This window comes from Lissotriton helveticus, chromosome 2_1 (genome assembly GCF_964261635.1).
Source record: "Lissotriton helveticus chromosome 2_1, aLisHel1.1, whole genome shotgun sequence".
Lineage (NCBI taxonomy): Eukaryota > Metazoa > Chordata > Amphibia > Caudata > Salamandridae > Lissotriton > Lissotriton helveticus.
Window position 1 is genome coordinate 555,042,227 of NC_136059.1, and position 22,643 is coordinate 555,064,869.

The 22,643-nt window shown below is 42.7% G+C and overlaps 1 protein-coding gene across 2 annotated transcripts in view; it reads right to left on the reverse strand.

Annotated features, from left to right (window-relative positions):
• PDE8B (phosphodiesterase 8B) overlaps positions 1 to 22,643 on the reverse strand; it is a 1,092,370-nt gene that overhangs the window by 389,494 nt on the left and 680,233 nt on the right. For both annotated transcript variants that reach the window (XM_078677318.1, XM_078677317.1), the window contains one exon: positions 19,063 to 19,120. In XM_078677318.1, the coding sequence (XP_078533444.1) occupies positions 19,063 to 19,120 (58 nt within the window). The remainder of the gene's footprint in view (positions 1 to 19,062; positions 19,121 to 22,643) is intronic.

A 22,643-nucleotide genomic window follows, 5' to 3' on the forward strand; every position in this document is an offset into this window, starting at 1 on the left:
CCGTGTATTAACTTCCATTGTATAGAGCACTTGCATAGTGCAGTGTGGTACCACATAGTGCACTGATTGCTAGGGTTTGAGGGTCGGGGACAGCTAGATGAGCAGATTACAGAGTATAAGAACATGGGTTGGACAGGTAGGGCGCAAGGCTGATATTTATGGGGGCAATCAACCTGGGAAGAAAGCATGCATGTAGGATTATTGAATCCTGCCAGGCACTTGAAGGTGGTCAACAACATATTGCAGACTGGCACTAGTTGTGGAGATGTTGAGGTAGCTCTAAAGGAGCATATGAACAAATGTTAGATGCAATTTCCCTGCACAACTGAAATTGTTAAGGTCTACTATCCCTATCCCCTCATTCGACTTCTCAAATTGCACGTCCATGTTAACAAAAGCTGCATGCTCTCCAGTTTACTTTCAACACCTACAGTTCAACCTGTAGCACATAACCCCTTTCCTATAAATATTGTTAATCCCTTGATGCTCTCTATGAATAATCCAATCATCCTCACCCATATTTATTTACCCCACCAATGTTTCACATGAGCTAACACGCCCCTCTCCACCTACCACTGTAATCATGTCTACCTCCGTCTAACTCCACCAGAAACACATGGAACAGTTTCATGAGACAAGACAAAACTCAACCCACTAACCAAAAAATCTCTACATCAACCGCTAACTATAAATGTGCTTCACCAGGGGTAGTGAGCCCTAACATTTCTTGTTGGGCCTGTTAGGTCTAAGGCAAGAACCCCAGTTGTTCAAGTATTTAGGAGTGGCAGAAATTGCATAGAAATTCTTCAAAGATGTATTGAGCATAACAAACTCAGGCTCCCCGTAAGAAAACTCTAAAACTCTTCATTTCACTTTAGACACTAACATGGTCAGGGATTCTGACAGTTACCCCTTCCCCAGCCTTCCATGATGAAGCAGGGTATAGGACCTGCAAGTTTAACTACACATGCATAGGAACTAGCCTGGGACCCCACTGTAGCTAGCTCACTAGGCAAACCACATAGCACCACAATGATGTGCCTGTACATGCAGTCAGGCCCGGTTCTAGCGGGTGGGCCGGGTGGGCCGGGCCCACCCAAAGATGAGCCTGGCCCACCCAAACAGGAGCCTTGGCCCTCGCAGTGAGGGCTTTAAGGCAGGCGCAACGCGCAGGTCGTGTGTGTCAGCCCGGGGAGACAGCTTCCCGGGCGCACACACACAGACAGTTTAAGATTATCGCAGCCGCACCAAAGTACTTAACAGGTCTTTAAAAGACCATTAACATGTTAATTAGGCTTTACTTACTTTTTTCACCCCTTCATCTCTGCATGGTGAAAGTGGACAAATCTTTTCTTTGACAACGGTAAACTTTGGTAACCTTTGCCTACGGTCCTGCTGCGTTGATATTTCTTTTTCTATGCAGCGCAGCGGAAAGTGGTCTGTTTATTCCTAGTCACACCCTGACCCCTGCAGCTGCTTATCACATAAGGCTGTGACACAAAATATGACTAATGGAGTAGGTAAGAGAATGTGTTACAAAAAAAATTCTTTTTAAAATCTGCACAGGCCCAGCAGGACGCATACTTCGTATGTGCTTCATTTAAACAGTTTTTATCATTTCATCATAGCCGATGCTGGTCAACAATAAAACAATACAAAATGGCAATATCCAGATAAAGTTGGTGATTAATGATCCTGCTTTAGAGCAATCGTTTGTCTGTTAGTATTTTTTAAATGCAGACGCACTGTATTTTATGTGGATAGCTCAGTGGGTTACTGCCTTTGTCACAGAGATCCTTGTGTTACTTCAGAAGTTACAATCTTAACAAAAGGCAGTGAACAACGAACTGCCACCAAAGAGCTGCAAACAAACATGAATGGTATAATTAGAACTTCGCTTTTTTTGTTTTGTGATATAGTTAGAACTTCCCTAGTCTTTTCATTATTCTAATGTTGCTAAAATGAGTATGTTTGGGCAGATATACATTTTTATCAGTAAAGCTGACCCCCATGGAATACTCTTTAAATCCTAAGGTTGTGTTTCCCCAGACCAAACCCTCTTAAAATATACTACACCAGAATGGATGACCTATGATTCCTACACCTTGTAATCCTCATTGGCTTATGTGACATTCCCTGTAGACTGATTTACATATTTGCATGATTCATTGTCTCTGTAAGTGTGTGCGTGGTGTAAAGTACTGACACACACTACATTGATATGAGCAGCATTATACAACAAATTAAATGCATATGAGGGAGGGGATACGTAAACATGAGGTCCGCTGGTGGAGGGTGCCAGTGAGGGAATCCGAGGAGGAGGTAGTGGGAGGGGCTATGGAGCGATGAGGGGCACTGTTGGAGGATGACAGTGAGGGAATCCGAGGAAGAGGTCATGGGGTGGAGGGGAAGCTAGGGAGAGATGAGGGGCACTGGTAGAGGGTGGTATTGAGGGAGTCTGATGAGGAGGTCATGAGGGGGAGGGGCTACAGAGAGACGAGGGGCACTGGGGGAGGGTGGCAGTGAGGGAATCCGAGGAGGAGGTCATAAAGGGGAGGGGCTATGGGGAGATGAGAGGCACTTGTGGCGTGTGGCAGTGAGGGAATCCGAGGAAGAGGTCAATAGGGGGGCATGGACGGATGAGGTACACTGTTGGAAGGTGGTAGTAAAGGTATTTATGGAGAAAGAGGTTTTTGGTGCAGCGGCAAAAAAGACTTTTGCATCAGCGCTGAAGCCGGCCCTGTCATCAGGCCCGGACTGACTGTTGCGGGCACCGGGCAATCCCCCGGTCGGCCGCATGGGTGGGGGCCGGTTTTGGGCCCCAGGGGGCCGGTTTTGTTAGAGGGCCGTTTTTGCAGCATAGCTGCAAAAACGGCCCTGTAACAAAATCGGCCGAAAACCGGCCCTAGCAAAGAGCGCGGTCGCACCCCCAACCCCCCGGGGAAGGGGGGGGGGGCTGGCCGAGCACTGTGCCAGGGCCGGTATCGGTTCCCAGTCCGGCCCTGCCTGTCATGGCCTTTCTGTTTTTGTTTATTTAATTAGCACTCGGGCCATAAGGGCCATTGTGGAACATACTTTAAAGTGCGTGTTAATTATATTTATTGCTCTATTCAATGTTTTAAGTATGAAAGTGATTTTACTATTGTTTTTACCGGGAGATGGTGCCTGACATGGGGCGGGGCCCAAGGTCATCTTTGAGATAAGGTGCACTGGAGAGGAATAGTGGCTAATCAAGCTTGTAAGGGAGTGCGTTGAAGAGTCCGTGGTCAGGTGGAGGTAGTAATGAAGAGGGATTCTCCCTGAAGGCTCACACAGAGGGAGCCAGAGAAGTGTCACTTGCCTGATACTCCCACCTCAGAAACCTCCTCTTCCCATCAAAGGAACATTACATAGAAAAAGCACTTTTTGTGAGTGATAACATTTAAAAAGAGATTTGGAAAAGAGTGAGTTTTACTGGGCCTTGTAAGACTAAGAAGAGGTAAAGGAGGGCCCTGAAGCAGGCCTGCCTAGACATATATGCGACAAATCGAGCCCGCAGTGGCCCACCCAAATGCGTCCTTGGCCCACCCAATTAAAAATTCCTGGAGCCGGGCCTGCATGCAGTGCTACTAGTACTTTTGTATAGTGAATGAGTCAGTGGCAGAGCGAAGTGTGTAACAGCAGGACTGTCGATTCCTGTGACCAAGCATGAATCTGTAAACATTTCTCATACTCAGAGTTGTACTGAAGTACACCATCTCAAATCAAGACACACGATTTACAGTATCCTTTTACGCGAAAAGGGCAACACTCACTCCATAGGGCTGCTGCAGTTATATAAAAGTTCCACTGTTGAATACAGCCCAAACTGAATGGCTCAACTTGAGGCCACGTCTTTTACAGAAACTTCTTGTCCAAACTTTACTTCCCAATAGTAGTGATGCACACTGATCGCTGAAGAAGTTACACATTGCGATCATCCCTAGGACTCAAAACATAGCATAAAAAGGCTGTTCCTAGAGGTAGCATTGCACTGCCATTCATTTTACAATCTTCACCCTACAACTTATGACATCAACCAACAATGCCATCAAGCCAACATGAAGCTGGTAGGCATACATTGCCTAGGGAACCCTTATGTAAGCAAAAGGATTTGGACTGCAGGGTAAGCCACAAATCAAACAAACACCTACCACACATATTTTTGCAGTATCATTGTTGGATACCACCACAAGATCCTTAATGCTCAAAAACTGGCCCAACTTGAGCAGATTCATGAAATTCACTATTCCAAGTTTGCTTTCAGACAGTAACATTGATCACCTATTACTTGTTGCTTAACGCACAGAAGAGTACTGCCACTGGCACCCAGCGCTATGCATTAAGGCCATACTGCAAAAGCAGTGTGCTGACACACTACCCGAGCCCAACATCACATGGTCACTGTCCTCTCTTTAATTATTGAAGATCTGGGGATCTCTGTATGTCTTCGGCGGCAGACGGACTATAGTTGGTACTATTCCTATACTGTTCCTTTGCTGACAACCCACTCACAAATCTGTGCTCTGGTGGAGCACATCTGACAAACATACACACAACTTCCACCAGGGACAGACAGGAAACATAAATCATCCCTGCAGAAATGGTCAGGTCGGCCCCCTACCCAGTATACACATCATTAAAATGAAGCCTTGGGGACATAGGTGAGTGATGACAGTTTCTCCATCTCTCTATGTACCCCGAGGAGCAAGCAGCACACAGGGACAACGCCAGAGCAGCAGAATGGAAAGTCAGGTCATGACTTCCGCTGTTCTGATGGGAAAGCGTTCACATGTAAACCCTTTTTACTTCCTCTGCTAACATGGGGATTTTTTTTATCGGATTACGGTTGTAAGATCCTACAGTACACTTTAGTTAAGATCCATTGTTGTAAAAAAAGTGATGGCATCTCTCTAGCATAGCAGGAAACTGTATGTACACACAATAAGGGCCCAATTTAGAGCCTGGTGGTCCGAAGACCACCAGACAAGTGGATGCGCGGCGCTCCAGCCACTGCCTCATTGGCGGTGCGACTGTCCCATTAAGACTTGGGCAGTCAAACCACCAGGGAACTGCCACCAGGGAACTCCCATTTCCTGGTCGCAATATGCTTGGCGGGATAGCATATTACGAGTTTCCTCTCTAACGGCGGTGTCATGGATGTTCTTATTCCATGTACACCATGGCGGAGAGGAAACAGAGGTGGCCCTCCTCTGCATGTGGATGCACACAGGGTGGCACAACATGTGTATGTACACCTGTTCCTGCATGGCATGGACTTTCGAGTTTTTGCCGTGTAAGAACCTTTTTTGGGTTAATTCACAATGGCATGTAAGGGTATGTGAAAGAGTACTACATAAGTACTACTTTACCTACTCAAAAATGCCTTTATGAGTAGGCCCTATATCCACCAAAGCATGCATGCACATGTACGCTGCTATTTTCAAAAACCCTTTCAGTGATCTTATCATTGGTATAACCAAAGATATATTTTGATATGTCGATGGATTTTGGAAGATGTCTTTGTTTTTATCTTTTATGTGAGAGATGAGCTAAATGTGCCTCTCAGCCCCATACAGCCAATTATGTTCCCAGGGGCAAAGAGGGCAAGAAGCCTTTCAGGATACAGGGCCTTGGGTGGACGCCGACTTCTTTTCCAAACTGATCTTAAGTAGCTCTTCTGAGGACAAAAGGATCTCTCTCTCTATGGAGAGCGCACACAAGGCTATCGTCTCTTCATCGGTGGAAAAAAAAACCTCAAGTGTTTGGATGGAGACCTTCTGAACAAACTCGGTGACCCATCTGTTTTCGTAACCTGCGGCACAAGTCCCTGCCAGCTTCTAGGGCCGAGGAGCAATTCCAGAGAAGACAAATAGCAAGAACCCCAAATCACGTCAAAGGTAACCTGCCCAAACAAGTTCCTACATGAACAGCTCCTTCTAAGCGGATGCATGCGGCTGTCAGCTCCCCGGCACACAATGCCATTGCCAGCAATTACCATGACGAGAAGACAAGTGCTCCCTCACGTACAGCAAACGCTACACGTTTGCACGAGCGTGGTGACTGCTCTCTAAACAGCAACATAGCTACCTCTACAAACTGCTCTGTAAACAGCAACACAGCTTTCTATACAAACAGAGAGGTAACTAGGCGGAGGAACACAATTCCCTTTTTCAATAGTGAATGGACGCACTCGCATATTTTTATTACAACATATCTAGATAAAAAAAAAACATTTACAGAAATTTTAATATGTTTTGAAAGCTGCAATGTGTCCTAATATTTGTGTTTTAGTATTGTGTCTTTGACTTTTGACGCTGAGTCACTATACATAAAAAAAACAAATACATGAAGTGTGTATATTAAGTTTCACATGGATTTCTATGTACTCTATTGGACTAAAATATACTCCTGTAATAATCTTCCTTCGGTCTAGTTTGACAGCGCAGCTGTTGCCAGACCTTATTTGATAAACAGAAAAAGAGTTCTAAAAAACACAACTGAGAGAGGGAAGTTGGCTCCACCCATATGTTCATTTGCTTGAGTACAACATTTGGAAGGGCAGATGTTGTGTGCGTCCCCTGAAAAGGAGGAATATGTGATGTTACAACGCGATCAAAATGATCTCGGTATGTAACATTGAAGTTTTTACAACGCTTGCGCTGGAGGGCGCTGGATTTAGGAGTAGTAAGATTTACTATTCCAACACCAGTCTATGTACAGTAGGGAAGGTGTTGGAATAGTAAATCTTACTATTCCTTCGGTTAAAGTGCCATCCAGGGCAAGTCGATGTAACGACTTGCGTTGTAATGGCTGCGTTCTAAATGCATCGCAGTGTAATCACCGCGATGTAAAGGATGTTTCCCGAAAAGGAGTTCTTCTATTGCAGCTAATGATATATGGGAACGTTTGTGGTCAATATAGCAGGACTGAGTTGGTATAGATAAAAAAACTAAAAAGACTAGAGGCCTAATCCCGTTATGGGATTGAAAGTCTAATCTGTATTTTTCAAATTATAATGTGGTTATGTCTCTGTCCTCTGTTCATGCTCCTATATGTTCTTTGGTTCTTTTCTTTCTTTTCTCCTGTTTATGATCAGTATTGGTATAATCGTATATTGTTTATGAAATCTTCTGTCCATGTAATTTATTTCAGTTTGTGGCTATAAAATGAAAAAATAAAATAAAAAAAGAATCGTATTGTTACTGAGCTCAACTGAGAGAGCTGTGTTTGTTCTGAAGCGTATCTCCACTACCAGCATGCAGACTGCTTCATAATACTGGTGAGTTGCCATTTCAGTGAAGCATGGACACCTTGGAGAAGAGCTGGTTGGAAGCGAGGTGTGGCGCAGCGGCCAGAGCGACTGATTCTGGAGCACAGGGCTCGTGGTTCGATCCCAGGTGCTGGTGGCAGCTCAGCTCAGCATCATGTGACTCTAAGGAATGGCTCACGTAATCTCCCTGACGGTCCCCAGTGCCTAGAAACCTTAAGGGATGATAGGTTTGTGTTTTACAAATAGGAATTATTAAAAGAGTGCTGAATTGCAGTGGTGCCTACATGGGAAGCATTTTGATGTTGTGCGTGATGAACCATAGTGACATACTTTGTCGTCCATAAGTGAGCAATGGAGGGAACAAAAGTGATGTGAATGTAAGAATAGCTGTACATCTATTAGAAAGTCACTAATACACCAACCATGAAGTTTTGAAACTTCATTTATAATGTTGTCCCATGTAACGCCACAAGCTTCTGCCGTTTATCTCTTATTCAAGGTCTTAGAGACTATTTTCTCATGAGAACAAGGGCACCTGTTAACTTTAGTATCTTCGTGATTCCTTTCTTTGTCGATATGAAGGACATTTATTAATGAATGCGATTTCTACATATGATAGCATTAGATGCTCAATACCTTTGTGAGGCTTAAGCTATGTTGCTTTATTTCTTGATTGCTAATTTCTTTACTTTTCGTTAGTAAACATTTTTCCAGATTTCGAGTAAGCTGACACAGTGATTTGTATTTAAAAGTAAGAAATAGAAATCTTGCCCTTCGCTTCTGTTAATACAATCATGCTAGGAGAGACACAGGAGCCGCCAATAGCATTTAGATATTTTATGTAGACTCCGAGAAGTGACAGGTAAGTGACTAAAGACATGAACGTGAGAAAGATAGCCTGGGTAAATTATCTAGCGTCAACCAGAAGCTATAGAGGAGCGTCCAAAGGAATACACTGGTTTAGGATTTTGGAGGGTAAAATGTTCCACAGGGGCTACACAGGAATGACATGTGAATGCCCAATCGGCATTCACTGACTACAGACATCCACTGTAAATATATCAGGAGTCCATGCAGGAGTAACAGAGCAATAGCCTGCAGGTTTGCACTGGAGAAATGCCACTATTATAAAGATCTTTAGAGCGTACTCATCAGCTACAGAGGAGAACCCCAGGCATGCCCTGGTTACAGACAACCGGCAATTGTCAACTGTATATAAAATTGATGGAGGAGTAACCCACATCCTTGCTTCAAAGAGCCTTACAAACAGCCCTACAAAATCTCTTCAGAGACTATGAAGGAGCGACAGGGGAGAAACCTCATCCATGTCCAGCTTACAGGCATCTTGGGTTCTAATGCCATAACTGATCATGAAGTCCTACAAAAATGAAACTAGATGACCTGTAAAAGATAAAACTGTTTTGTGTGATCAAAATGTGGCTTTCTACATCTCCAAAGATGGATCATATATGTTCTTGCAGAACCATTGCACAAATTATCTTAATTTTCATCTCTAAAATAGGAATAGAACAGAAACAAAGTAAGCTCTTGAATTGTATAGTCATTCAATAAATGAAACTAAGACAGAACAGGAGACGAATTCCTTCTCATTCAGCAAAGAAAACTGATACTAATATTTTCAAGCTTGTCACTACAGCTGAACCCTCGGAATCAACTGTGGATATCTGTCCTACCTAGATACTGAAACAACTGGCTCCTCTAATGATCTGGGATTTAGTCTTTTTCTTTATTCAATGATTTTCCAAGGTAATAAGGTACCTGGTTTATGGAAACCAGCTATGCTAATTCCTTTGCCGAAAAATGTAACTGACTTAAGACGATTCTAACAATTATTTGCCAATTTCAATGCTTCCATTGTGGGCCAAAATACTTTATAAAGTTAGCATTCAAACAACTACAAACATATATGAGTTCCAATGATCATCTTAATCCTTTTCATACTAGCTTCAGACCTGGCATAGTACGGTGCTTGTGGTGACCTCGGTAGCAGATTACAGACTACAGATTTTGGACCTGAGTGTTGCATTTGACCAAAGATCATTCTCGGCTCTTAGACAGAGGCACCACATTGGGCTTGAAGGATTGTGCTATTGAATGGCTTAATTCCTTTGTGGCAAACTGTAGATGAACTATTCTCCTTCAGTCATACAGATCACAAGCTACATTCGTAAACGATGGCGCCCCTTCGGGCTCAGTACTCTCGCCTTTGCTTTTTAACAACTATATGTCACTTTTGGCTTGTGTCTTGGAAAATACAAATTTCCAGCTTTATATGGAAAATTTGAATTTTTCATTGACTGTTCAATTATTCAAAATCTTTACAGTAACATGAGCATGAATAGATATTTATCACCTCCCGACCCCACCTACTCCCCTAGTTCCAAAGCAACTTGGCTCCTCAGTGCATTTTTCTTCTAAATTCTTTGCAGATGTAACAAACATCGATTGATATTATGATACTTTTCATACATTAAAATTGTCCCGCCATAAAAACAAGTTTGTTAAAAGTCCCTAATTTTCCTCGTTATTAATTTTGATTGGCTATGCAATCCCTCTGCCTGATTAAAGATCTTATTCTCAGCCTTGAGGTGCAATGTGCGATCCCCTCAGACCCGTTGCAATTCCTTGACTGCTGACCAGAGCACACCAGTAAGATTTGGGGTTCAAAAGATAATATTCTGGTGATTCTTTATATGTTTATGTAATTAAAGTAACATTTAAGTCAATTTCCCGTTTCAAAATGAATAACATGTATTGTATTCGTGAATGGATTGAAAAACTCTTTTAAAACATAGGTCTGCTAAAACAGAGCCTCCTATTACCAGGAGCTTGATAGATCAATGGATTTAGTAAAGCTGGTAAACATTTTTGGGCCCTCCTCCTAATCCTGCTAAGACCATAAAGAGTCTGGGCATTGCCATCAACATCAACGTTTAAGATGCCACTCTTATGGCATATTAAACGTCTTTAGATAATCAGGTCAACGGAAAAGGGTGCTATCTTTTCTTATCTAAAAATCTATTATGACGTCAGCAACTTTTCCAGAACTCTGCAGCGCATTTCATAACCATTTCTCCTGGTAATGAATACACTTCTCCCATCCTTGCGCACTTACACTGGTTGCCCACCGAATAAAGGATTTTGCTCGAATCACTAGCTAATCCTTTTCATCATTCATTGACATACACACTTATTTCAGATACATACTGATCAACTCCTGCTTGAAATTCCCAAAGTTCGAACCACATGTTTTAGAGACAGGGTGCTGTCAATAGCAGCACCCAAAGAATGGAATAAACTTCCTTTCGTTTTGCATACACTCACTTCTCTGGCACGATTAACATAACAAATAAATAACTTTGCTGTTTAAAACAGCTTTTTATGGTGGTCTTTCTCTGCTGTTCTCCTCACCATCCTACGTGGAAGGATTTCTGATAGCGCCAAGAAACCCTGTTGCACACGCACTTTAACAATATTAAATAGCACAACAATAGCATACAGAATATATCTTCAAAATGCACATATAACTTAAAGAAACCCCACTTGGAGTCCTGAGACACAAACAGCTAGACTCTCAAATTCAAGTAATCGGCCTAGGAGGCAGAGGTCATTCAGTTTGTCGGCCACCTGGCAGCTGCTTTTATTCCTCTGAGAAGTTGCAGCAACTTTGGCTAAATCCCCTCATAAGGTAAGGTCTATATTATGTTATGTCTCTATTGTGTCTAAGCTGGAGCAGAATAAGTGAATAGACTTGTCCTGGCCAGTCAAGCCAAAGACTCTCAACCGCAAGCAGGCCTGCCCTCCATGTTTGTCCCACTGAAAAGGTCCAACTTCCAGAGTTTGAGCAGGAGTTGGTCAAAACCCAAGCTGGAGAACCCTCACCGAATCTGGCCTGGTGAAGAGCATTGAGGGTGGGCGGCTTGACTCTCATGGTTAGTCCCGGACACCTTGTTTATGTTCGGACTTAGAAACGTTTACAGACCTTTTTCTCCTAGGGACCCTCGATGCTCCTCACCAGGCCAGATTCGATGAGGTTTCGCTGGCTTGGGTTTCAAATAACTCCTGGTCTAACTCTGAAAGTCCGGCCTTTTCAGTAGGACAAGCATGGAGGGCAGGCCTGCTTGCAGTTGAGGGTTGTTGGCTTGACTGGCCAGGTCAAGTCGGTTCGCTTATGGAGCTTTTTTCTAAAGTTTCTCCAAACTTCTTCAAACTTCTGGAACTTCTTCCCGGAATTTCCTTAGAGGGTACCAATGTATCCAAAACGTACTCCAACGGTCTGGAAAGCTCCAAGATGGTCCATGAAGGTTTGGGACTTTGATTCTCACAATACACTTGGACAAAACTCTTTAAAATCCACTGGTAGTACTCCAGGCTGGGGATTCTTGGTGTTGATGGTCCAGGTGAGCTCTGTTAACCTTTAGCTTGTAGGGAGTCCACTCTTTAGTCTTTGTGAAGCAGGTTTGATCCACAAGGATGTAGTTCCTGGTCCAGATTATGCAGCAGGTGCAGTCAGTCAGAGTACAGGGCCTGTTTTGTGCAAATCAAAATTCTCAGCATGGACCCTTCTTCATCCTTTGGTTTCAAGCAGCAGATCTGAGAGGCACTCCCCCGCTCAGATACTTATACAGTGTTCTCTGGGGTCATGCAGGAGGGCACCCTGTCCAATGAGGTGCAGGACAACACCCCAGAGCATGACAATTTCCTTCAAAGTGTGGCACAATGGTCTCTCAGAAAGCACTATTTCTCAAAAATTCAGTAAGGCTGAAGTCGCAGCAGAGAGGCAAGGGCTGGCTAAACCAACCTCCAGGATGGCTTATCTCCAGATTGCCCTCCCCTGGCATCTGCACATTCCTTTGTTAAGCCTGCCATCAGGCTGGGTTCAAAGAATAGGGGTGTACATGAAACTGGCTTCTCCTTCTTCATTTGAAGGTCATTGCCTACGACCCCTTCCCCTTGCTCTGGCATTCCAATGTAGTAGAACCCTCTCCTCCCAGAATGGCTCCTTCATCCCAGGGGCTACTTATCACCTCATCAAAGCAGCCTGGCTAATTCACTCAACACTGACCAATCAGGACAGATCACAGGGAGGCTGAATTTTGGCTGACAGAAAAGAAAGTCTTATAACTTCTTGTCTGTACATTTATGGATAAACTTAACAACAGCATATCGTTGGATTTATCAATACCAGTCTAGTGAGTCCTTGAATGATATCTGCAGGTTTATCCTGCGCAAATCTTTAATTAATAACCTCTTGCCATGATAACCTCTCTGGCTGGAGATCTGCAATGAGGAAAAGGAACTGGGCAATTTCTCCAACACCAGGGCTTATAAAACATCTTTTATAAGGACTCTGCCTGTATCTACAGGACCCTCCACCCCATGAACACCTAGGGAAGACTTTAGGGTTTCTGGATATGTAAATATATTGCAGATCCTCACTCCTAGCACAAAAGCCAATTTTGGGAAGCGCTTTGCTACTATGTGGGAGGTGAAATGTGAACGTTCGCTAAATCCAAGGTAAATAAAACCTATTTTATAAGAATCCTCCTTATGAATACATGACCCACCACCACTGGGACACCTAGGGGAGACCCTGGGGGTAACTAATATGCCAAAATATTCTAGTTTATTACTTTTGAAGTGCCCAAAACACTTAAGTCGATTTAGGGCACAATTTACATTTTAAAAGCAGTCCTGTATCACAGTCCCGCTTTGTAACTCACCTCAGCAGTGCACATATGCAAGTGCAGAAAGGGTTGCTGGCCTTTAAACTGCCATGCCCTATTATTTATAGGGACTTAAAGGTAGTTTTGATCCCCTGCCCTATTATGTACTGGGCCTGATAAGGAAGCTCATGCCAATCATAGTGGTACCCTAATCCATAGTGTACCCTAGTGTATGTAGGTGTTTCACTGTTTTCTAAGTGTGTGTAAGGCATAGCACTGGCCCTAGGTCTGGTTAGGCAGAGCCCAGGGACAGTCAGAGTCAGTTAGGACCAGTATCAGTCAGCAAAATATGGGGGTGCTCAGGGAAGAAGGATGACTAGGCAACATAACCCTACATGTTTAAGTCAGTGTTTCTTACAAAATATCATGGAGAATGAGTGTCCCTACATCTAGTTTCCAAATAAGGCTTGGGGTGTCTTACTACTGTTATTCTCCTGATTTCACCTGCTTCTTCCTATGCTGCTGGCCCTGACACCATTGGACCCGAGTTCCTGCTTACTTTAGATTTTTTTCTCTTCCCCATGTTTAATCTCTTTAATACTTTTGTGGGTGGTATTAAAATGTAATTGGTTTCTGGACTAGCTTATGTTGCTGCTCTATAGGTGCGAGCAAAGTGAAGCTACCCACATTGCCAAAAAGCTTTCCCACTGCAAATGACAACAGTGTCTGTTTCCTAGCCTGCACTAAGAAATCCTATATGCTTGAGTAGCATTGTGGTGGGAAGAAGTAGGGTGGGAATGCACTCTTTCCTGATGAACTACAGGTATCAAAGTGCACTTTGCTGAGATTGTGGTGGCAATGGACATGGCGCTGACAGAAGGCTGTCTCATTTTTTTTAATGGAGTTTTACTATAGCGCTTTACGTAGCACAAGTTGCGTTACAAGAGGACACACATTCATTTTTGTTAGGCATGGGGAGATTAAGTGATTTGCCCAGAATCACAGGATGTTCACCGTCATTGCTGAGACTCGAACTGGGTTCCCCAGATTCGAGGTTGACTGCCCTAGCCGTTAGGCCAACTCCTCTCCCCTCATTGCACTACTAGTTCATGGTCTTCATCAGTGGAACAGCATACACAGATAGAATTATTGCAGCATCTTTACTAATATCTGACTCTCTACTATTTGATTGTCAGATTCCTCAAGGATTTGGGCTCATTCCGAAGATTTAGTGAACGAATTCTCCACTAACACTTGTTCTCATTACTAGCAGATGCACCTCTCCACAATATTTAAGCTAGTGCCAGACTGTGATGACATGTTCAACTGATTTGTTTTTAGTTAGATGGGCAACACTCACACTCTTTACACACCCACTGAGCAATACCCTTCCACAGAGCAGTAATCCGCGTTGTTTTACTGGCCAGTGTCCTAGTGGTGCATTACAACATGCTACAGACTGGGGTAGCACAGTGCCACATGTGTTTCCATCAGCAACAAGTACTCTTTGGGCTGTTTCCTCAATGTGTACGCGAGACTGGCTATTGTGCCTTCATTGGGCAAAGTGTGAGTTTGTGGCATCTATGCTTACAATGACAGCAACAGACCATTTGACCGGAAGCAGAGTCTACCAACCTGCACCTTGTAAAAACCTTTCAGTACTATTTTTCCCTTTAAGTGTGTGTTATGTGTTTAAGTTTGCATATGCCGTGTATGAAGATTGTGTATGATATGAATGGTGGCTTCAGAGGGGGTGCATTGCAGACTGCACATAATGGTGGTTCTCTGTGCATCCTTTAGCCTTTCCAGCTGCCTCGTAATTAGAGCAGCCACTAGAGCTGTGCATGACAACCATGCTTCAGTTTCATACTTAGAATAAAAAAGGCAACCCTATACCTATTTCACTACTTAGGCAGATCAGCTTACAAAGCTAGCTGAAGACAGAATTCGCCCCACTGATGATGTGTAACATGTTTGAAGCAAAACTCCCACTATGTGGATATCTGCAGCATCTTCTTTTTCTGCTCAGTGAAAGACAGAATGAAATTCACCTACACCCCACAAAGAGATCTCACAATGTCTCCAAAGGAATTCACACTCCCTTGACCTTTTTTTTTTTACATGTCCCACCTCTAATTTGTGATGAAAGCCTAGAAATGTGTACCCAGCTTATGTTGGCCAGAGTTATGGAGTTTTATCATGGTTCACAATTGGTTCACATTTGCTTAGTCTTGACTGCCTGCCTTATGACCCACTGTATAATTTACCTTCAGGGCATTAGAATATGGAAGACAAACTCTTTAACCAGCACAGATGGACATTTAACAAGGAACAGGAATCTGTGAGTTGACATTTCCGTAAGAGTGGTGACAAGACTAGGACTTTAGGTTAATGCCCTGCTGTTGTGATCTTTCATTGAAGATGACAATGTTGTCCTACCAGGTAAGTAAAGAGGAAATGACACATTGCTTGAAGGAGGATAACACAGACCTAGCGGACTGAATCCTACATGTAGGACATCTCTAGGAAGTCAGTTGTCCAGAAGTCATGAAGATCTCGTAGTTCAGCTAACCAGTCAAGGGACTACAGATGATATTCCAGGACTTTTAGAAGGGTGAGCTTGTATTTCCCTGGACCATCCTGTTTTATCCCTAACATTGTGAGAGCAGGTATCACAGCAATTACATTTTAGCCTAAGTGGGGCATGGGGTATTTTTTTTTAATAGGAGTACCAATTTCTGTTGAAAGTTGTCTTTCTCCACATATTCATGTCACCCTCTATGACAAATTATTCTATGTTTTGCTCAGTTTTTCAAATTAAATGAAATGGGAGTTCCAAAAGTTTCTCTCAAATTTTGTTGCCTCACACAATCACAACTGTATCTCTGGTAGATTTGTTCCTTCTGTTTAAAAGAAAATACAACAGACATTCCAAACGTGTCTCTCATACTGTTCTGTTGCAAACACCTGGCCTGCATCTCTGACACATCTTAAGTTTAGTAATAAATAAAATGGGTATTGCAATGGTCTCTGCCACTGTGCGTTTACTCACACAACTCTGACTTGCCTGTATGGTAGGCATGCACATAACACACGTAATTCTGTGTAGTATAATCACGCGGAATTACCTAAAAATTCCATGAGATTATGCTTAAATTAGAAGAATAATTCTGCATTTAGCACTGTCTTAATGTAAAAATGCCCCCTCTGGTACAAAATGGACTCAAGAATGCATTATACACTACGAAATAGTGTTAAATACCAGAACACGAATAGTGGGTGCAAGCAGCTGCTCATGTTCACTAAATCTTTTCTTGGGGTTCAATGTTTCCCCAAATTACTGCCAGTATTTAGTACCATAGCTGATAGGTGGGTTGGTCATTTTCCTGAAGTGTACTCCTTCTCTTCCTCCCATGGTGTTTAGCTTATTAGCCTCTCTCCTGAGTATCTCAACTTTGAGAATCTCAGTAGAAGCCATGGTCAGAATTTTGGATTTGTCAAGAAATAAGGCCTCTGACCTGGATGGGATCCGGGTGGGTCTATTCATGTGTGAACCAGAGATTTGGGCCCCTGTGCTCATTCATACCCTGAATGCAGGTATCAAGGTCAGCCTTTTGCTCTCAAAATCTTCCTCATATATGGTACCGATTTTCAAAAAGGATGACAAGCAGGACCCAAAATGTTACTGGACCATCTCTTTAATAGACACCATAGTGAAGGTGCTCGGTAGGGTGGTTCTTAATAGACTATTGACTTGCACAGAAGAGAATCACAATTTAGTAGACCCTCAGTAAGGTTTTAGGTAAGGCCCAAGTACAATCGATCAATGTTAGAATTTGCGTCTTGTGATCTCTAAATACACAATTGCTAAACCAGGCACTATTTACATGGCCTTCATGGATTTAACACAAGCTTTCAATAGACTTAACTGTGACAAATCATGGATCTTGCTTTTAACTATGGGGGTTGACCCTAACATCGTTGTCCTTCTCAGAGATTTGCACAAAGACATGTTAGCCGTAGTCCATTATAATATCAATGGATCCAGCTCTGATCCCTTTAAGGTGCACCATGGGTCTGACAGCGGTGCATCTTGGCACCTTTCCTGTTCACACTATATGTAAATATCCTTAAATATCAGTTATTAAAAGACAGTAGGGATCTTCCATTGGTGGGCACATAACCCCTCCTGGCCCTACAATATACAGATGATGCTGTTCTCTTAGCCAGGACATGAGTGAGCTTGCACAACTTAATTGACTACCATGTTTCTTTTATGAGTTCTTTGGATTTTTCAACAAACTATAGTAAGTCCTTTGAGCTGGGCAGTCAAGAGCCAAAAACGTTTATGCCCAAGGCCACTTGCAGGCTAAGATCTGTTCTTTCCCTTACCCAGGAATCCAGTTTGATGGTGCTGGAATTTGGCTCACCTTAGTTTTTTCCAAGCAAATTGTATTTACAAGTACTGCTACCTTGAACTCTGTCACAGCTTGGGAAAGAAACCACTTTAGGCCCTTCTTAATATATATCATGCCAAATGTGTTTCGGCAGGGACATATGGTAGCGACATATGGGTCAAAGCTGACCTCTCTGCCCTCCAGATAGCCAAAAACAAATATATGAGCCAACTTCTCAGTGTTCCTCAATGCACACCTGTTTTCGTTGCCCAACAAGAGCTAGGCATCCAGTATATAGCAGACACACTTGTCCCTTAACCAGGTAGATTGCAGTTTGCCTGCGGTCAGAGACTAGGTTAAACCAGGAAATTATAAGGTGTTGCGTAGCCCTCAATCATGCTCTGAGTATACCCTGGTTCAAGTATGCTAAATCCCTTTTTACATCGTTGGTCCGCCCAGAACTGTTTGGAAGCCCAGAGAGGATAGTAAAGTCAAATATGACCTGGATGCAGATAACATTTACTGCAGGGCGGCATCAAAAGAGAGAGGGAGTGGAACTTTTGAGACCATCGATACAAGCTCACTAAATAGTAAAAACAGTTCCACAGAAGGCACCCTATTTCAACAGGGTCAGTATACCAGACCACTGCATTCTGCTGACAAGGTGCAGGCTGAATCAATTCGACTGGCTATTAGGCTCCCAAAAGGGCTCAAACTTTGGGTTGAGCCTTAGTATCCATGATTGTAATTCTATCTCTAAAAATGGATCCTTTAAATAAGTTTGTCAGGCTTTAATGTTTTCACAGTTATTGGGAGACAAATTTACAGGTTTCTCCATCACAAATTTCCTTGCAGATGCAATTAAAATAAGACGGTTGTTCCCTGATTCATTGCCCATTCGTTTGCAGGCACTTTCCTTGAATTTCTCAATTTCTGCAGGGATAACTCAATATAGCCAGAGGTAACGCATCACTCAGGTTATGGTGTGAATGGTATTAATTAATCTATCAATGCTTTACTTTTGAAATTATAATGTAACACTGATTTTTTATTTGTGTTTATTTTGATTGGGTTATTTATATTTGACATTTTAAGATATTTGATAAATTCTGAAAATAAAAAATAAAGAATTTAGTGCTATTTTCTTAGCCCAAAATGCACCCTTGCATCAAAATGGATTCAAGGGTGCTTTTTGTGCAAAATATTAGTGCTAAATGCAAAAGAACACGAATAGTGAGTGCAAATGGCCGGTTGCATTCGCTAAATGTTCCCTTGCGGTAGGATCTTCCCCCAAATTACTCTTAACTATGTTAGGAAGAGTAATTGCATAATTATTGGTGGTTTACACCAATGAGTAATGTGAAATTACCGATAGTTGTCTGATGATGTAAGCATAATCAACATTTTCCCCAGGCCTAGTCTAGGGCCCTCTTTTCAAAAGTAAATTAACCCATTGTTTCAAATGTCTCACACACCAATTGTTCCTTAGCACAATGCTGTCTTGCATTTCTGGTTAATGGCTCTGTCTATTTAAAGGCCTGTATCAATTTGCTTCTTGTTTTGGTGCAAGAATTTATCATCACTGTTTGTGGAAAAAATGTTATTGCACCCAACATCTGACCTTTTCCTATTTCCTTTCATTAAAGTTTAAAAGTAGCAATAGACTTTGTGAGTGGATAATACGTACCCTATTAAAGCCTGCATGGAGGAGGGGGAGCACTGTTGTCTCTTCTTGGTCTGGAGTGCTAGAACAAAAAATAGATCAAAGTCACTCTGTGGTCAAACTACATAATTACTACAGCACCAATTTTCAATGATTACATATTATATGTGTTTGACCTGTCAGCCTTAGAGGGGTCTTCCCCCAAACATGTTGTCTACTTACCTTCAAATTTGGCTGAAATTCATTTCTGAAGGCATTATGACTCTGTGCACTTCACTTAATTAAAAGGTTGGACATGTACTTTTAAGTTTTACATTTCCTGGTAGTGAAAAAAACTCCTAAATTTGTTTTTCACTACTGTGAGGCCTACCCCTCCCATGGGATAACATTGAGGATTTCCTTATTACATTTAATAAGCTGTAATTACTTTCTGGGAGAAGATAGATATATCATATTGGCACCTATGAAATTGTAATGATAAACCCTTTTTAAAGGTAAAGACAGATTTCTCAATACAATTTTGAAAACGCCACTATTAGAAAGTTTGCATTTTCCTGCCCCCAGCCTTTTGAGCCTTTTGAGCCTCACATGACTGGGTAGAGTTGACAGTTAGACTTTGTGAATTACTCCTAGACACTCACACAATAGAGGGATTAGGTGTGCCTCAATGGGGCATCTGCTAGCAGGATGTGGGGCAGGGCTGGGCACAGCCCCAATTCTACCTGAATAGCCTGTGCTTTGCCTTCACACAAAGGGCCTAACAACTCTACATTGTCACTACAGCCAGCTTGGAGCCAGGGCAGGAGAGTCAGAAAATTCTGTTCACTTCAAAGAATCTTTCCAGAAGCTTCTCTCACCTTCCAGAAGAAGGGCACCAGGGTATAAAATAGAACCTTCAGAACCACTCTTCAGTTCACTACTGGACCTATGGAAGCACTCTTAGAGGACTGCCTGCTGCCGTAACCTGCTGTGCATTCTGCCAGGAAGGACTAGAAAGACTGTTTTTCTGCAAGGTTTCTGCTTTGAATTCTTAGAGGCCAAACTTGCTGTTGAGACATGCATCTTTATCTGCACCTAGGACTACCAGAAGTGACCAGAAGGACCAGTTTGCTGGCCTCCTCTTCAGAGTCACAGGGATATAAAAGGCTCCCACCATCTTAAACCCGCACTTGGACCCAGCCTGAGGGAGACCTGAACCCCCAAGTGGTGTCCCGCCAGGCCTGGACCCTTGCTTGTGGTGTTAAATGTGTTGAGATGGCCAATTCCCAAAACTGAGGACTTAGACAAAACTTATCCAAATACTGTTCTGAGAACCTGGAGGAGACCGGGACCAACATGCTCGCTTAATCGCCTGAGGTGCATCGCTGGTCAGATTGACTCTGAGGCTTCACCAGCAACATGTTTTTCTCTGCAGCAACAAATCCTTTTCAGAGATCCTTCGCCAAAGAGGTATCCAGCATTGTGGAACTGTCTTTGGCTGAAGCCCTCTTCCTTATGCGACTGGAGATATTCAACTTCTGTTTCAGCGACTAAGTCCACATGTTATGTTATGTTATGTTAAAATAAGTTTATATAGCGCACGGCTACTCTAAGAGAGTGTTCCGGCGCTTTCCACAAGCAACTCAATACAGAATAACATAACAAGGAAAGCCAAATACAAGAAACAGACAAAAAAAAACCACCAAAAAAAACTAGAGATTAAAAAGCCAAGTCTTCAGGCTCTACATGTAGTAATCTTCACCATGTCTTCGACCCAATGCCATCTGACAACAACACTCCCTCCTCGGACATCTCTTGCAACCTTGCCCCGCTGAACGGTACGTCTCAGAACTTTTTCTTAAGTCCCAAGGTAAGCACTGACAGAGCCCAATCCGCTTCCTGTATCTGAACAGTGCTCCACACTTTGACCCAGTCTTGCATGACTAGATGCCCGCAAATGGAGCTTTGATCTTTTAGCCATAAAGGATAGCTTTCCCAACAAATCTGACATGAGGTTTTTGAATGGATGAACACTTTCTGAGAGTGTAGGAATAAGTCTTTGCTCTCTTCTTTTGATTAGTTAGCTTTTGAAGTGCCTCCATACCTACGGTGGCCTATCCTCTACCTCGTCGTTTTGCGATACAAGGGTTTTCGCTTTATACTGTTTGTGTGCTGCATAAGTACTTTATACATTGCCTCTCATTTAAGCCTAACTGCTTTTTGGGAAGCCACCAAACCAGCAGACACTACAGGCAGAGAGATTCCTGCCTGCTTGGCAAAGTTCTCTAAATCTAGGAAAGCAGAGGCCTAGCAGCCACTGATCTGGCAGTCAGATAGGCCACATGCTAGGCTCCAAATGAGCTAGCAATTCCTTAATCAGAGAGCGGTGCGCCCGGTTCTGCTCTGGCCATCTCTTGCACGAGCCTGGACCTCAGCAGTTTCTTTGACTATGTCTATAAAGTCTAAGATGCCTCCTGTTGAGGGTGTAACACATCCAACCATGGCACTAGGGTCTAGCTACAAAGGAGCAAGAAAAAAGGCATGAGTGGTGGTAGGCCTCATCCATTCCTTTCTATTAGTTAAAGGGTAGACATTAAAAAAGTGGCATTTCTCTGGACCTGGCTTTAATGCTGTGGTATGGAAATGCACTCCCTGGCCTTAGTAAGTGGACAAGTGAGGGTCTGCTGCCATCAGTGGCTACCTGTAAACTACTCATATGACTCTCTGATGCCAATGCATAATAAGAGGTTGGGAGCTCTTGATTTCAAGCAGGGAGAGGCTGTGCCTTACTACTTTCCCCTACTCAAAGGTACCATTTGGATGTCCTAAATTGGCTGTTGATAAAAAAAGACTTTAAAATCTTCAGGGAGTAAATATATAAATTAATACATCTAGATCAGGGCTCTGTTGTGGGGCTAAAGTTCCTTAAGAACCACTCCCAAAGCTCCTTTGGGTGGCATAGCAAGGAAATGTGGCAAAGTCAGACTGCCTGTAAGCACAGTTCATGTCAAAAGGGGTTTATCTAAAGAAGTATAGGTGGATAATCCCACCTAAATCCAGCACCTCATACATCATAGGTAGGCTTTCCTGTCTTCAGTTTCTATTTTTGGTAAATTCTGGTGTTTTTTTTTTAGTGTTTTCAATATCTTAAAAAACAGTTATCAGTGGTTACACATTTTCGCGCCACTAAAAACAACAGAAAAAGTGTTTTTTCCGGTGTTTATGGAACGTTTTGCTTTTATTATTGCTTGCTTTCTGCACTGAAAGAACATGGTATATAGACAGTGTACTTATAGTGTATATGAGGTCTAAATAGATTTTTGCAAATTAATCTTATTGTAGTACACCATACAATACTTCTTCAGTGAGTCTTTGGGTCATGTGCGCTCGCTCTTTCCTTCCCATGTAAACTTCTGTGAAAAGCCCCTCTCAGCATTCTTAGCCCATTGGGCTGAGAACCATCAGCTAAGGGACACAGTTGGGATGACTCTTTCTTTGATGCCACATAAAGCACAAAATGATAAATATTTGCGTTTTAGTTCCTGTGCATTAGAAACCAGAGCGCCAGAATGGACTAAAAAGTCAATAGCATCCCTCATTAACTCTTAAGATTGTAAAAATGCTTT